The sequence below is a fragment of the Neophocaena asiaeorientalis genome, unplaced genomic scaffold, assembly GCF_003031525.2.
Source record: "Neophocaena asiaeorientalis asiaeorientalis breed wild unplaced genomic scaffold, Neophocaena_asiaeorientalis_V1.1 scaffold504, whole genome shotgun sequence".
Taxonomy (NCBI): Eukaryota; Metazoa; Chordata; class Mammalia; order Artiodactyla; family Phocoenidae; genus Neophocaena; species Neophocaena asiaeorientalis.
In genome coordinates, this window is record NW_020174438.1 from 5,837,527 (window position 1) to 5,854,879 (window position 17,353).

The following is a 17,353-nucleotide window of genomic DNA, read 5'->3' on the forward strand; positions in this document are numbered from 1 at the left end:
GGTTTGTGACGGCTGCAGGTGGGATACCTGAGACAACTGAGGCCTCTCTCCACATGGTTTCTCATCTTCCAGCAGTCTAACCTGGGGTTGTTCACGTGGCAGTCTTAGAGTTCTGAGGGCGAGAGCAGAGTCATATAAAGCCACTTGAGGTCTGGGCTTAGAACTTAGTGTCATTTTTGCTGCATTCTGTTGGCCAAAGCGGGTCATGAGGGCAGCCTAGCTTCAAAGGATAGAGAAGACTCCACTTTTAATGGATAGGATTGCAAGGCATGGACACAGGGAGGAGGAGAATTTGTGACCACTTTTTCAATCTCCCTCTCAGACTATCTGACTTTCATCACCTGGGAGAGTTGATAATTGAGGTTATTGCCCTACCATGAATGGGATATGAGAAATCTTTTGAATTCAAAGTCAACATTCATGGAGGATCATGTGAATTCTCAAGTATTGTTTAATTCAGTCCTCATAGCCACTCCTGTTTTTCCTTTCTGTTTTACATATGAAGAAACTGGGACACGGAGGAGTTAAGTGAGACTAAGTGACTTGCCCAACCAAGGTCGCTGAGTGGTAGACCTAGTGTTTGGGCTTAAGTCTGTGTGCCTGCAAGTCTAGAGCAACTGCCATTGTATCATTTTGGTGACATGGGGCAGAGAAGACTGTGGTGGTATTGCTGCATGCACTGGCATAGCTAGCCGCTTTTCAGGTTGTCCTCATCCCTGGGCGCAGGCACCTGGCCCTCCTCAGGAAGCTCATCTCCTTGTACCCAGTGGGCTGAGCGCCAGTGGGGTGGACCTGAAGTACTACAATCTCCAGGGTGGCAGTGTCATGCTGCTTATATAGTTCAGGAGTCCACCATGCTGATGAATGTGTTGGAGACTGCTGCATTTCTCTGGGGAGAGGGGAGTAGGACAAGATGTTCATGTTCACGGGTGAAACACACGTATATGTGGTGTACCCAACATGGACTGGGTGGAGAAGGCCCAGCAAAACCTCTTTGAGCCCCAGAGGCAGACCAGTTGGTATTGGTTGTAACAAGAGAAGAATACCTCCTAGATGAGCAGGCAGGGAGTCCTTGCCTTTCTCTGGCTAGAACCTTCTTGGAAGCTCTAGCTTTGAGATCTTTAAAGTGATTCTACTACACAGTAATGTAAATGGCTGGAGCTGTGCCCTGGGCTAAACTGACCCCTTTGAACTTAGCCAGTAGTGGGAACTAGGCTCTCAGGACTGTGGAATGCAGAGTGGGAGCAGCAGGAAGGCACCTGATTATCAGAAGTGGAGCAGGGTTGGGCCTCTAGTAACATGGCTTGTAGGGAGGAAGGGAATGTAGGATCAGGCAAAGATGAGGATGTGGGAAGTTCTGTAGGGCAGGCCGCTCATTGGATGGTCATGTCCAAAGCACCTAGATGGTAAGTGCAGGCTATGGCATCAAACATATTTCATTTTGGCACAAGTGGTATTGGTACATACCTTGGTGTTGTGTATTAGAAAGCCTTGTGTCTAGGTCCTATGTTATGTATAATCTGCAATGTTGCCCTGACTTTGCTATCTTTCCCACCTTCTCCCAGAGCTCATCTCCTGTCCTGGGTGTAAGCGAGTATACCTTACCAGGGATGTAACTGAACATTTTTTTGCTGCAGTGCTTTTCTTCTGAGCAATCCAAGATGGCCAGGGTAAGTCAGGACAAGCAAAGAAACAGCTGATCCTGTTCAGAAATCTATGGGACCCCTGTCCATAAGTCTGTCTGTCCACCCATCACTCCATCTGACTTGTTACCCTTCCACCAGTTTGCCTACTCATCCATCCATCCATCCATCCATCCATCCATCCATCCATCCATCTATCCATCCATCCATTTATCCATCCATCCATACTTCTATCCAGAAGAGAACCAAAATGTTTCAGTTGGGGAAGCAAAATTGGGGTGTTTTCTCTCTCTTATAGCTCTTACTGAAAACTATGGGTACTAAGCTTTTATTCCCCACCCTCCACCCACCCCGGCGCACTGAGTTGAAACTCATGCACAAGCCTGGGTTAAATGGGTTCATCAGTTATGCTTATATTTAACAACTAATGCCTGAGTTTCTGAAATTTCACATCACTTACTGACTGGTATCCCTTCTGTTCCTCTCTCCACTGGGGTATCCTTGCCCACTACATTTTATTCATTTGCCGTTTTACTTACTTGCACTTGTGTTAAATTCTTACTGAATGTCTGATATGCCAGGGCCTGGGTGCTAGGAAGACAGAGACCCATGTCTCTACCCTCAAAGGGTTCATAGTCTGGTCAGTAAAACTTGTATTTCTCCTCTTTTTTCTTTTTCTTGCTGTGGGTTTGTCAGACCGCAGTGTGAGGACGAAGCTGTCAGGATCCACATCCGTTTGGTGGCTTGTATTATTCAGGCACAGACAGACTAATTTTTCTTCTTCTCCACCTTTTATATCAGCCCTGCATGATATTTGCTGACCAAATGAATGAACATTTGTACTAGAAGAAGCCTAGGGATTCTTGGTCCTGGCAAGCCACAGCAGTGGAAACACAGCTCTGAGAGTTGGTCCATCTCACTTTTTCCTGGCTGTGTACGATCATCCTTTTCTGTACTCATACAGCTGCAGCTTCTTCCTCTCCATAGGCACATTGCAGTTTTCGCTTTCGCCTGTGCTTTCCATTTTCCTCCCTTGTCTGCCTGGTGAACTTCTACTTGTCATTCAATATCCAACTCAAATGTCACCTCTTTATGGAAGCTTTCCTGGCTGCTCCTGGATGGAACTCCTGGAAACCTCTCTTTGCTTCCTTAGCACTTGGTGCATGCTTTCATCACAGCATTACCCACCGAATGTCTGCCACCCCGTCCAGGCTGTGTGTACCTTGAGAGCAGATCCTTGCCTTGTTCATCTGCGGATCCTCAGCTGCAGCCCAGGACTTGTGTGAATAGCTCCTGAGGGCAGTACTCTTAGTCACAAAGGGCGCTTTCCCTCACACACCCCTGCACGTCACTCCCAGGCAGCTCTCCAGAATTGACTGCACTCCAAAAGAGTGGAGGAACAGCCCTGCAGGACCCCAGTGCCTAGAGTATTTACCACTCATAAAAGCAGGCCCAAGTGATGAAGATACTGTCAGTAATTCCAGAACTCTCTACCTCTAGAACTGCTCCGAGTGCAAGGAGAAGAGGGCGGCACACATCCTCTGTACCTACTGCAACCGCTGGCTGTGCAGCTCCTGCACGGAGGAGCACCGGCATGGCCCTGCCCCTGGGGGCCCACTCTTTCCCCGGACCCAGAAGGGATCTCCAGGTATCACTCCTCACCCTCTCCACTAGCTCACACGCACTTAAGTAGTAGCAAACCGTAGAATCTTTGGAGAATAGCTCTCTGACCTCGTTTCCCTGCTGGGGGTGAGAGCAGGGGTGGTCTCAGAGCCTTTCCTGAAGGAAAGCTGTCCCCTGCAGAGTCACATCACAGTGTAAACTCACTCTAGGCTCTCCCTGCTGGGGGGGCAGCGGGGGCGTGGGTGAGGGTGGGTGAGGCAGTGCAGGGAGGAATAGTCTCGAATTACCACGGAAGGTAATTGAGTTCCCTATCTTTCACCTCGGTTTCAAGCAAACAGCCCTCACTTCTGTTTAGTTACTTGGTTAATTCAGCAGCCTGTATCAGGGTTTGTCCATTTATCCATCCAGCACCATCTGTTTTAAGTGACAGTCTTCTTGAAAGTCTTTTCTCAAGGCCCTCGAACTGTGAGAAGGGTTTTACCTTCGTCAGACAGGAACCAAAGTTCATGACCCATGTGATCTGGTCTGGAGCCTGGCAAGGTTGGGTAGCTTGTTTCAGCCTCACCATAACAGAATCCTGGTTAATGAGGAGATTTAGGTTGAGTTTTAGAGGACTCACTATTCTGCAGGAGATCCATGTGCAGCAGGTAGCAAGCCCCTTCCTCAGGCTCACCAGGTGGTGGGATGCCTGGGGCTTGATGGCCAGTTATTTCTGGACAGATGGGCAAATCCAGCCAGTCTAAGCCTGCCTTCCTCCTTGTGTTTCTGGAACCTCACTGGCCCAGAGAGAGGCCTCCCTTACTTGGTACCACCTTCCCTCCAAGCTCTGTGTCTTCCCTGTGTCCATGGAGGGCTGAGGGTTGCTCAGTGGAACTTAAACTAAGAGGTCTTCCTGAGCAAGAGAAGCCCACTTTCTCCATCTTCTCTGGCAGGAGTGAATGGTGGTTCTGGAGACTTCACCTTGTACTGTCCTCTACACACACAGGAAGTGCTCAAGCTATTCTGCGAGACCTGTGATGTGCTCACATGCCATAGCTGCCTCATGGTGGAACACAAAGAGCACAGGTGGGGCCCAAAGGGGACCCGGGAGGGCTCTGGACTCTACCTGTGAGAGCGCTGGGCTCCCAGTACTTCAGAATCCTCCCCCTGCTCAAGCCAACCTTCAGCCCCTGGGCTGAAGTTTTTCCCTGTTCCTGTTGTGGGCTTTCTCTGGAGAAGGCCTGAAGGGCCAAGAGTCTCTGACTCACTACATGTAACCCCAGCCTCCATGGACCTGGCTGAGACAATGCACTGTGGGGATTCTCACTTGGCTGGCGTGCTCAGAATAAGACTCAGTCCTCCTCAGCTTTTTCTCTGCCTCCTACTCTAGGTGTAGACATCTTGAAGAAGTTTTGCAAAACCAGAGGATGCTTCTGGAAAGTGTGACTACACAGGTGGCGCATAAGAAATCTAGTCTACAGACATCTGCAAAGCAAATTGAGGACAGGTAACATCGGCTAGCCCCTTGCCAGCACTGGAAATGCTCTGTTCCCTCTCATCCTGGGTCACAGTACTAGGATGGAGTACTTATAAGGAAGACATGCGGACATTGGCATACCTGACCGTAGAGGTCTCAGTGCCAGGGAGGGGGTTTTGGGTCATCACTTGGTGAATGGGGCCAAGCTAGGTCAGGATGATCACAGTGAGCCTGGGCTAAAGTACATGCCTTCTGCAAGTGGCCATGAACTAGCCAAAGGTAGGTGCTTAAGAACAAGGGCACAGAGTAGATATTGGGGAAGAGAGTGCTGCTTATCATGTGGGTACAAGTCAGTGGCAGTCTACCCTTTATCACCCCTTTCCCAGTGTTTTCCATATAAACCTACACATGACATGAAATCATCTGTATTTTCTGTGGAAAGAGAAATAAGTGTGTACTGAGAGATCATCACGACAGGCACTGGGTTGGGCATCATGCATGCATCATTTTGATCAATTCTTATAATTCTTTGAGTTGGGGTTATCTCCATTCTACTGATGAGGAGGCTAAGGTTCAGAGAGGTTAGGTGACTTGTCTGAGATCACACAGCTAGTCAGAGACTGAGCTGGGTTTAGAAGCTAGGTCTATGTGGCTTCAAAGCCCATGTTTGTTTGTTTTTAATGGCTTTTTTAAATGGCTTTAATGACTTTATATATAATTTATATACCATAAAATTGCCCTTTTAAAATGTACAATTCAGTGAGTTTTTTTGCATATTCATAGAGTTATACAACCATTATTACTGTCTATGTTTTTTTTAAATATATTTATTTTTAGCTGTGTTGGGTCTTCATTGCTGCGCATGGGCTTTCTCCAGTTGCAGCAAGCGGGAGCTACTCTGTTGTGGTGTGTGGGCTTCTCATTGTGGTGGCTCCTCTTGTTGCAGAGCACAGGCTCTAGGCGCACGGGCTCAGTAGTTGTGGCACACGGGCTTAGTTGCTCCGCGGCATGTGGGATCTTCCCGGGCCAGGACTCAAACCCTTGTCCCCTGCATTGGCAGGTGGATTCTTAACCACTGGACCACCAGGGAAGTCCCCTACTGTCTACTTTTGAAAGACCCTTTTTATCACCCTAAAAAGAAACCCCATACACGTTAGTAGTCACTCCCCATTCACTGTGCAGCATCCCCAGCACTTGGCAACTGTTAGTCTACTTTCTGTCTCTACCTATGCTCATTTTACTGCATGATGCTGTTTAGTGACGCTGTTTACATGAAGTCATATCTGTACTCACTCTCTCTGTCCTGCCTCTAGTGCTGTGCGAACTGGTGAGCTACTGGGTTGACCTGGGCGTGGCCCTGCAGTTTACCTAGAGAAAACTGCATTGAACTTTGGGCCATTGTCCCATTTAGATCAAGTGGGCTGGGTTGTACAAAGAGTGGGATGGGTGGTGGAGGAAGGTTCTTGTTTCTTTACATTTGGTACCTGGTGGGCCCTGATCTCAGTATGCAGCCTCCACACTGTAGGCTCTTACATTTGCTGTCTGTAGGCCCTCATAGGCCTGGGGGGAAGGGCTCACCGTGCTCTGTCTCATCCTGTTGTTTACAGGATTTTTGAGGTGAAGCATCAGCACAGGAAGGTGGAAAACCAGATCAAAATGGCCAAGATGGCTCTGATGAACGAGCTGAACAAACAGGCCAATGGGCTCATAGAGGAGCTGGAGGTATATGTGAGCAGATGGATGGGTTCTGTTCTCTCCCTGGGGCAGAAACCAGGCACATATCAACCTTGTCTCAGGGCTCAGAGATGCCTGGGCTAGAATTCAGATGTGTAGTTTCCATAGCTCTCTGCTGCTCCCTGTATCTTACAATGTCCAGTCTAATTTTGGGAAGTTGGCTCATTAAGGGCTAGAGAATCAGATCAAACTCCCATTAATGCTGTGGCAGTAAGGCAACTGCCTTCCTGGACTATGCAGGGTTATAGCCTTGAAAGAGACATGAAACAAGCTATGCCCAAGAGATGCAGACACCCATTCATTTTCTCATTCATTTATTAGCCATTCCATGTTTGTACCATAAAGTCTACCTACCCTGTCTCCCTCCCTCCCTCCATCCCTCAGCAGCCCATGTCCTCCTCTCAGTGCAGTTTCATCTGATTCCGTCTGTGTTTACACTGATATACACAGACCACCAGACTTCCCAAGCATGTGGCCTGCAGTCCAAGAACGGGATCAGGGACTCTGTCTTCTCTCTTCGTAACCAGGGCATTACTAATGAAAGGAAGCGGAAGCTGGAGCAGCAGTTGCAGAGCATCATGGTTCTCAACCGTCAATTTGAGCATGTGCAGAATTTCATTAATTGGGCTGTCTGCAGCAAAACCAGCATCCCTTTCCTTTTCAGCAAAGAGCTGGTAAGAAGAACTCCCACTCCTCAATCACTGACTTTGGGTTAGTAAGTGAAAACCATCTTTGACCAAACCCCACAGTGCAAAGGACCCAGGTGCTGGAATAGACCTGCCTTCCTCCAAGCAACTCAGCTGGGAAGTTCTGTAGTTCTGTCTTAGGTCATGGATCCAGGCATTAATACTAGCAGTGTGCTGAACATTCCATAGGAAGTTATTTGGGTTTAAATGGGACCTAAGAGGAAAGGAGGAGTTGAGGATGACATTGAAGTGTTGGGCTTGGGAGGGTGGTGATCCCCAGGAAAAGAAGCAAGAATTTTGAAGGATGTTGATGGGGTTTATATTTGGATATGTTGAAGCGAAGGTGCCTATAGGGCATCTAAAGGGAGCTGTCCCAAATCTGCTTTGATAGATGGGTCCAGAAGTGAGAAGAAAAGTCAGGGTTAGAGAGAGAGAGATGTGGGAGTCACTGGGATATCAGTGATATTGGAAGAGTGTGTGAAGGAAGAAGAGAAGAACAAATCTGGAGCCCAGGGAAATGCCGTCATTTTCACATAGAGGAAGAAGATGAGTGAAAGAGGTGAGAAGCAAGCATCAGCGGCGAGAGGAGAAGCAGGAGAGAGTGGTGCACAGAAATGAACAGAGTTTCACATTTTAAGTAATCGGTGTCATTGCCACATAGGTGAAGGGACATGAGTAGTGAAGCGAAGCCTTGAGGTCTGGGAATCAGGAGGTCCCTGGTAATCTTTTGGAAGACATTCCCACAAAGTAGAAGGGTCAAAAGCTAGAATGAGGAAGCTGAGGATGGGAGGTGAGGAAGTAGAGACAGAAGTGAAAAGAAGGGAAGTAAGAAGGTAACTTGAGAAGGAGACAGTGTTGGAATACTTTTTTAAAGTAAGGAAGACATTTGCACATCTTTATTCGGGAGAAGTTGTTGAAGGTAGAAGAGATGTGTGGTAGAGGAAGCATACTGGAAGGGCAGAAAGAAGTGGGATCTAGAGTGACCTGGTCGACCTTAAACAAGAGGCACTCCTTTCCTCTGAGATCAGAGGACAGGAAGGTGTCAATATAATGTAGTTAAGTTTGGAGATAGGAGGGATACAAGTTTGAGGGAAATTGTCTTTTATGGGTTTTTTCACCCTCTGTGAAGTAGGAGGTGATAATGAGAGGGTTAGGCATTGGGTAAATGACATTGAGGAGAGAAGTAAAAATTTTAGATAGTCATTAAGGACCATGGTAGAGGAAGCTGACAAGATAGGAAGTGACAAGGAGAAAGACTGAAGAGTACCCCTAAGGGTAATGATCAGTGTAGCGACCCCAGATAACATGGCTTTGGGATGGCTGGATTGACCCAAGGTCAGACATTGGGGATGGGAAGGGAACTAGGGCACTAGTGACATTGTTACTGAAAATGATGGAAAGCTGGGACGACCCTATGGACTGAGGGAGCAGGGCTTGGGGAGTCCAATGAGGCTGAAGAGCATGCTCAGAAAGAGTGAGAGCTGGTTATGATCAGGGGGTAGGTGGTTGGAGTTTAAGGTCTCATAGGTAGAATGGTTCTAGATGATGAAAATGGTCTAGATATGGTGAGTGAACTGAAAAGAGAGGTGAAGGTGATTTACATTAAAGAGATCAAGGAAGTAAGAGGCCAAGATGCTGATTAGGACATTGGTTAACTAGATGTTGTCAGGGCAGTTGGATACTTGCCAAAGTCCTAGATAAATGGGAGAGTTAGCGATAGGAGATAGATGAAAGGGATGAGGGAGGAAGAGGGCAGTTGACTAGGATGTAATGGAGTTTTACAAGTGGATGGAAGGACAGCTATGGGGAACTCAGAGAACGTCTGACCCCATTGGCTTTTCATGTGAGATTATGGTAGAATGAAAGGAACGCTCTTGAGAGGCTTCCAGGCAAGTGATATTCTGAGGGAGAATTAAAATCATTTGAGGCCTGGAAGAGATAAGAATGTAGGCTTTCCATAAGCCTCAGTAAGAAGAAGGGGATCAGTAGGGGTGGGGGAAAGCAAAGGAATGTGAAGATACTAAGGTGTAAGGAAATAAGCAAGCATATGGGGGAGGACCACAGGCTAAACAGCCAGGACTTTGGCCTTCAACTTGTCCAAAGAGTGAGGGAGAGGGTGTTGTCATTCAGGCACAAGATGCCCAGAGAAATGACCTTTGGTGCTGTTGTCAGATTGTGTTTCAGATGCAGCGATTGCTGGAGACCGACTGTAACACAGACCCTGGTTCCCCTTGGAGTATCAGATTCACCTGGGAGCCTAACTTCTGGACCAAGCAGCTGGCTTCCCTTGGTGAGCCCAGGGCCTACTCTGTGGGCCTGTGCATGATTGCCAAGAACACATATAGACCATCTGCTTAGCTTACTGGGTAGATCAGCATATGCCCAAGAGAAAGCACTCCCTGAGACTGCCAGAGCAAACCTGAATGGCTGGGGGTGATGAGGGTAGGGTTGGGGTGGGGGTGGCGAGAGTTGATAGCATAAATAGCAATGGCAATACAGGACTTTTGTAACAGGACCAGCTGAGATCTGAGCTTCCTATTCTGCATGAATGTCCCTCTTCCCTTGTTTTCATTGCTAGAAGAGGAGACAAGACAGTGGCCCTACTCTCCAGAATGCTGTATGGCAGTACACGTGTGTGGGCACAAACAGAGATATTTCAGCAACACAGAGAGGAGACAGACAGTGTCACACATGTCCTTTGGAGTTGAGATATAAGCAGATAATTCATGACCTTGTGCATTTTTCTCCCCTGCTGCAATAACTTGCTGGCATTCAGTCTTTAGGCAGAATGTAGACAACTTGAAGTTGTGCCTGTGTTGACAACCTAATGGTAGGTTTGTTAAACTAATGGCCAACTGCTACCTTCATCCAGGCTGTTATTCTCAGTGAAAGTGTTTTGAACTTAACAGAGCGATAAATGATATATTTAGGTTTATTTTTTGCTTCCCTTACCCTTTTGATTTAATTCAACAGACCTTTGGTGAGCACCTGCTCTGAGTCAGGCCCCACCCTGGCCACCAAGTGACCAAAGGTGAATAAAACACACCTCCTGCCCTCAAGACACTTGGTCTTCCCCAGATAAGCCTCAGATGAGCTGAAGGAGCCGTTAGCCTGAAACAGCAATGGATATCATCTACTCATGTATGAGGGCGCAGGGGCCTCAGTCCGCAGCACTGGCGCCTGGCATTGACGCTGGTGTTAGAGCTTCCCCACTCTCTTCCATCCTACTTGCCCAACACACAGTTCCCCAGAACCATATTTGAAGACTTGCTCATTTGTCCTGGGGATGAATCTCCTTTGCCACTTTCCAACACACTCCTTCTTCTCCCCCAGTGTTGATTTTTTTTGGTCTGAGTCTCTCTTGGGCTATTCTGTTAAGAAAGAAGTAGGTGCTCTTTGAGGGAGCCCGTGGTTTCTCTAGTGAGATACAGAGTCAGGACTGAGCATCTGGTAAAAGCTGAGCTAACTTCTAAGTGTCCCAGGCCCCAAAAGCAGGTCCATATAGGTCCAATTGCTGGAAGCATTCTAGACTGAGTCTTGGGGATCAGGGGTTGAATTTCTTAATCTCTGCATCTGGTACAAGTTTTTTTGAATGCTATCCTTCGGTCCCAGGAGTGGGAGGTAGCAGAGGGGGAACAACTGCAGATTACCTTTGGAAACACTCTCTATTTTGAATTCTTAGGCTGTATAACTACTGAGGGTGGACAACTGTCCCCGGCAGATACTCCTGCGTATGGAAGCTTACAGGGACCGTCATCTTTTTATCAAAGCCACCAGTCCCCAGGGGCTCAGCAGGAGACTCTCAGCCATCCCTCACGCAAGTTCCAGCCTCCAGCACTGTGTTCCTCCTCTGTGTACTGCTCCCACTGCTCCCCAGTCTCGCCCTCCTTCAAAGGCCAGGTCCCACCGCCCAGCATACACCCAGCCCACAGCTTTAGGCAGCCCTCCGAGACGGTGCCCCAACAGCTGAGGTCACTGCAGTGCTCCCCGCTGCTGCCCAGGGAAAAAGAACTGCCCTGCCGTCCTCATCCACCAAAGCTACTTCAACCCTGGCTGGAAACCCAGCCCCCTGCGGAACAAGAGAGCACATCCCAGCGGCTGGGGCAGCAGCTGACTTCCCAGCCCGTGTGCATCGTCCCCCCGCAGGATGTTCAGCAAGGAGCCCACGCCCCGCCCACCTTTCAGACGCCGTCTGTCCAGTTGCAGTTGGGCCACCACCAGAAGCTGAAGCTCAGCCACTTTCAGCAGCAGCCGCCGCCTCCGCCCCAACAGCAGCCACGCCCACCTCTCCCTCCATCCCAGCATCTGGCTTCTAGTCAGCACGAGAGCCCTCCTGGGCCTGCCTGTTCCCAGAATGTGGACATAGTGCACCACAAGTTTGAGCTGGAGGAAATGCAGAAGGACCTGGAGCTTCTGCTTCAGGCTCAACAGCCCAGCCTGCAGCTGAGTCAGGCCAAATCGCCTCAGCATCTTCAGCAGACCATCGTGGGGCAGATCAACTACATCGTGAGGCAGCCGGCACCCGTCCAGCCCCAGAGCCAGGAGGACACAGAGCAGGTGAGCCTCAGGGTGGCACGAACACATGTTCTCCCTAGGACAGTGCAGGAATCACAGGGTGCCACAAGAGCACAGTTTCTTCATTTTAGCGTGGCCTTGAGCTCAGCCCTCACAATTCAAGACTGCGCCGGGCTCCACCTCCCATCTCAGGAAAGCTCCAGAGAACGGAGTACTCAGCCCCAACATAGATCTGGGCTTGATACTGTCCAGAGTGGCCTGGCTTAGCCCTGTCCTCCTGAGTGACACTAGGGACCTTGTCCGTGAATGGAACTTCCTGAGCTGTGCCGGATTCTAGCTAGTGCCAGGGCAGAAGGGAGGCTGTCTCTTACCTTTGTAACCTCACTTGCCTTGCTGTAACTTGCGTATCACAGACGGGGGGAAGGGCAGTGAGGGTGTGCCCTACATGCTAGTAGGCAGCAACTTCATAACACTAAGACAGAGACTTAGAGTTTATTCCAAGCCTACTAAGCTAGGAATGTTTTATATACACTGTGCCATTTGTCCTATCAACAGTGTTGTTATGTAGGCATTACCATCTGTTTTTCTAGGCGCAGAAGTGGAGGTCAGAGAGGGCAAGCAGTTTGCCTAGAGATCCTAAAACGTTGAGTGGTGGAGCCAAGACTTGGATCCAGGCCTGCTGACTCTGAAATGCCACAGAGGAGGCCTTGTTCTCTCCCTAGGGGGATTATGAGGGCTGCTCCTCTCTTTTCTCAGCTAAGAGACAATTGAAGAGGTGCAGTTTGTGCCTCTGGGATTTTTGCAGCACTTCACGTCTTCATCCTTAACTCTTGCTTTTCTTTGTCCCCAGAGCTTCCTGTTCCAGCCCCTTCCTCCTCCCTGCTCACTTTTTTCATAGTGGTGTCTCCTTTAAACATGTAACCACATTTATATCTTCAAAGCAGCTCTACAGACTTTTACTTTATTACAAAATATAAGGCCTCACATTTATGCTTCAGCACGGGCAGCTTCAGATCATGCTTCAAATGTCTTCCTCTGAGGCTCAGTTCCTTTGAGGGGATATGGAATAATCCTTGTGATGGCAGAGAAGGGTCTAGGGTTTATAGAAGACCATAAACTCTTTAAATGTAAGTCAAAACTGTTATGATTGCTAAGGTGAATATGACAGAGTTAGCTCATAATTCTTGGTTTGGGTTCTGTCCTAAGATTGTCATATTAGGAAGAATTTAGATAAGACTATCTTTCTTTCTGAAAAAATTTCAAGCAGTTCACAATGTGTAGGTGGTAACAACGGGCAGTGCAGGGTGGGCATTAGCCTTTGCTGCTGCTGCTACTCTTTGCGGTAAAACCCACCCAAGTTCTTATTTTCTTCTCCAGGCTACAGATGAGTCCCCAGCATCTGAAGGCCCAAAGCCAACTCGCCCTCTTGACAAGAACACTACTGCTAACTTACCCCAGGCATCTGGGGAAGAAACTCCTCCCAGTGTCCCCCCACTGGACAGCACCATCCAGCACTCCTCTCCGAATGTGGTGAGAAAGGTACTAACAGAGCCTGCTTTCGCTGACCATACGGGACCCACTGCCAGTCAAGACCCCCGGGACCTGGATGAGGATGATTGGGTGGGGGGAGGAGTGTCCCTGTTCCATCCCTGGATGTTACACAACCCCGACTCATGCCTTCTGTCCTAATGAGTCTGCAAGGTCCTCCTCTACCCCATTTCCACCCACATACACTAAAAATGGGAGCAACTGAGCTTCATTTAGAGAGGGAGGGGAAAGGGAAAGAAAGCCAACTTATTGAACACTCACTCTGTACCTAGAACTGTGCATGGTGCTTCACAGGGTGATTTCACTTAACCTTCCCAACAGTACTGTGAGGTGGGCACCCCAATTTTATGGCTAAGGAAACTGAGATCCAGGGTCCTACAGCTAGTACATGAGAGGGCTAAGGTTTATTTTAAATGAGAATCCAAAGCCTGAACTTTCTTCTGTCTGCAATGAATGAAAATGGGGAAAATGTTTTATGTGGTCCCACAATCCAAAGTTCGTTGGCCTTAGAATTTGGATTAATGGAATTTATTGGGTGAGTGCTCTACAGGGATATCCTGCAGAGGTAGCTGAGCATCTAGGGGCACTGGGATCTCTTGGAGATAAGCTATTGGAGCCTTTCCTGTCCATCTACCTACCTGCTGGTGGAAGCGTTCATGGCAGTAACCCAGAATCCCACGACTCCTCAGCTGTCCTACTCTAACCCCTGCCCTTCATCCCTACCCTGGTCATCCTCCTAGCTGGAACCTCAGTGCTGTGCCGTGCCTTCCCATCAGCCCTACATGTGTTCCTTGGCCCTGTTCCACTTATCCAATTGCCTTTTCTGGTCTAGTCCCCTCAACCTTCCTGGTACTTCCACTCAGTCCTGTACCTGAAGCTCTGTCAGCTATTCTGTATCCTTCCAGCCTGCACCCTCGGTCCTGCAGCATCCCTTAGGCTATACAACTCCAGTTCCACTAGTTGTTCTGTGTACCTACCCTTCATCATGTTTCTCCCAGTAGCACCATTGCCATATATGTCTTAGATCAGTCTAACTCAGTGATACTTGAGAAGAGAATTTTAAAAAGTAAGAGATGGCAAAAATGAAGTGTTACCTTGGAAATCCCTTGAAGTCTGGGCAGGCCTCTGGTACTAATGGCTTTTTGTCTATGCCCATCCTGCCCTATCCTTTTGAAAATTGTCTGGCCTAGAGGCCACAGAGATGCTGTAAATTGGTCCTTTGTGGCTCTTAGTGGTTTACATTCTCACACCTGGGGTAGATACCTATCCATCCAGCCATCCATCTATCCACCCGTTTATGTATTCACTCAATGTTCAAAAAATATATGTTAATCTCCTATTATATGCCAAATATTTTTCTAGGTGTCAGGCACACATTGGTGAATAAGAGTTTCACACTGGAGCTTATATTCTAGTGGGAGAGATAGTTAAACAAGCAACAACAATAAAGTATGATAAAGTGCCGTGATAGTCATTGGGGTGTATAGAAGGAGCACCTAACTCTGGGAGAAGAGACTGTTCACAGACTTCCTAGAGGACATGATTTTAAGCTGAGATTTGAAGGAGGAGAAGTTAGGCTGGTGAAGGAGGGACGGGGGAAAGGATAGAATAAATAGTCAAAGGGAATGGCAAGTAGGAAGGTCCAGAAGTGAGAGAAAGCCTGGGGTACTTAGGGGGTTTCAGATGATTTGGCTCGGTAGGAACATGAGATACACTGGAGAATGGGAGTGATTGGAACCAGAGTGGTTGGAAGGCCTTGTAAATTATGCTCTGGAGTTGGGATTCAGTCTTGGGGGTTGTGAAGCGTGAATGAAGGATTTCTAGCAAGGAGGGACATGGTTTGAATTAAATTTTAGAAAGGTCACTTTAGTTGTAGTAAGAGAGACCAAAATAGTGCAGAGGAGAAATAGGAGAAGTTGAATGAAATCAGGTAATGATGGGAATAATGAGGCAGCAAGGACTTCAAGAGATCAGATCACAGGAGCTTTTGGGCTTGGAGTCTGACTGGCAATGGGAAGTGAGGGAAAGACAGTCCAAGGTGTGTCTCAGCTCACTGAGTTGCCATTCACCTGAGATGGGAGCATGGGAAGAAAAGCATATTTGGGGGGGAGGAAAACGTTAAGTTTTGAATTGTTGGTGCTCTCCTGTGGAAGTTACATTATAAGATGAATATAAGATGAATGGAAGGCAGCTAGCTTTAGAGGTCAGTAGGAAGCATGGGCATTGCCAGTGCTCAGCTGGTAGTGGGAGCCATGCTAAAAATGCTTCTGCTTATTTAATGAGTCTCAGTTCTGCTCCTCCACCCAGTACAGAGGAAAGGAGGTGAGCCACACGCAAGCATGGAGTCTGTGCTGCCTGTGTGGGTGGCCCACAGGGCGCTCTGAGCAGTGAGGGGAGGGATGCTGCCCTCCTGTGTGGCTGCAGGGTGGCAGTGGGGTTAAAGAAGATCCTAAGAGCTCTAACTTCTCGTTTTGAGCTGCCCCTGGCCGTTAACCTGGGTTCATGCAGAGGTGTGGAGGGGCAAGTGGCCTGACATTTTTCAGATGTTTTGTAGGCTTCTTTGTGGCTTGGACTCCCAGAAAAAGGAACCTCAAGGTTGCCATCATGGCCCAGAGGAACCTTTGGGTCTACTTGACTGAGAGAGGTACTGCTTATACCCAAAGCTCCTGAAATAAGAAGAAGGGCTTTCTTTTTGAGGGAATTCATTGCCTTGAATCTGGGATCGGGCAGGTTGGGGGTATGAAGGTCAAGGTTACCAAACAACATTTTGAGCATCTTATCATTGATTGATAATACTTTGTATAGCATTTTCTACTTTTTTCATAGGTTTTTACAAGGATTATTCCATTTTATCTCTTTGTTTATCCTAGCAGTACTATGAGGAAGCCACTTTCTTACTCCCCTTTGGAAGATGTGGAAACTGAGACACAGAGAGGTTCAGCGATCACCTAAGAGTTACACAGCCAACTATTGGCAGTGTTAGGACCAGAGCACAGGTTCCTGCCTCAGCCCTGTGTTCAATGATTAGGTTAAATTGCCTCTCTCTGTGCACTGCAGTGGGAGAAGTAGGACTCCATGTGGCCTCTCACCTGCTGGGTTTTCCTATCTTTATACTCTCTGAAGTAGCCTGAGGCCTTGCTGGGGAGAGGTCTTAGGACCCAGCCTAGTTTGGTCTCGGCTATCTTTATCTGGTAAAGACATTTAGCCCCCAGCCCACTCCTCAGCCTGTACTGGCCTGTGAGTGCTGGGGGACATCAGAAGTCTATCTGAGGCCACAGATGAGAGGAACCTGTGGCTCCAGGCACCACTCTGTGTGTTCCACAGGGACCTAGTCATGCTCGGAGCTGCTTTGTGTCACCACATGGAGGACTTCTGTTACAGCTGAGCAGCTGTGCACAGGTACCTAGGAGCTAGTACTAAATAAGCTGATGGTGAAAACAGATTGCTGCTGAAAATGAGAAGTGAAAGTTCTAGAATGGGTTTTCTAGCGGCTTGAGCTCTGCAGTCTCGGGAACATTTTATCCCACCACCTTCCCTGCCTCCAGCAGGATGTTTTTGTATGAACTTGGACATTTGTTTGGCACTAGCTGTTACCTAAGCTTCCTAATCTTGGTTCAGCCACTCTGAAGAAAGACAACTCTGCAACAGAACCCCTTTAAATCCCAAGTGAAACTGGAAGCCGTTCCGATGGCTTCATTTCAAACTTAACTAGTCAACTGCTGAAAAATACACACATTCCTTTCCTCAAAACACTCATGGAGTCAAGGCTGTACACGTCACAGAGAGCCCTATCTGAACCCCAGTTCACTTGCAAGAGGGACCTCTTTTCTGCTCATAATGTGGCCCCAGATCTTCAATAAAGGACTTTGAGGCCACCAAGATGCTGCTCAAGGCTTGAGAGGAGTCTTTGATGTATTTTCAGCAAATGATACAGAAGTAGTAGGCATTCCTGTGGTCCAGATTATTAAGAGTGATGCAGAAGAGTCAAGGATACTGACTCAGATGAATAGCGTTTATGCCATTATCAAAGCATTTTGATGCCTGAGCTCTTGATTTGATTCTTAAAACTCAGTGAGATTTACATTAACCTCTAGAGGAGGAAATTAAAGCCCAGAGATGGAAAATGATTTGCTTAAATACATACTCTA

General features: G+C 48.0%; 1 protein-coding gene across 1 annotated transcript in view; it reads left to right on the forward strand.

The window, feature by feature from the left end:
- The window catches only part of TRIM66 (tripartite motif containing 66), a 57,482-nt gene that overhangs the window by 20,371 nt on the left and 19,758 nt on the right, over window positions 1–17,353 (forward strand). The window contains exons 2-10 of the mRNA XM_024756994.1: window positions 1,566–1,670; window positions 3,144–3,291; window positions 4,199–4,331; window positions 4,636–4,752; window positions 6,330–6,444; window positions 6,984–7,130; window positions 9,315–9,432; window positions 10,825–11,699; window positions 13,035–13,196. Of these exons, the coding sequence (XP_024612762.1) occupies window positions 1,662–1,670; window positions 3,144–3,291; window positions 4,199–4,331; window positions 4,636–4,752; window positions 6,330–6,444; window positions 6,984–7,130; window positions 9,315–9,432; window positions 10,825–11,699; window positions 13,035–13,196 (1,824 nt within the window). The 5' untranslated portion in view covers window positions 1,566–1,661. The remainder of the gene's footprint in view (window positions 1–1,565; window positions 1,671–3,143; window positions 3,292–4,198; window positions 4,332–4,635; window positions 4,753–6,329; window positions 6,445–6,983; window positions 7,131–9,314; window positions 9,433–10,824; window positions 11,700–13,034; window positions 13,197–17,353) is intronic.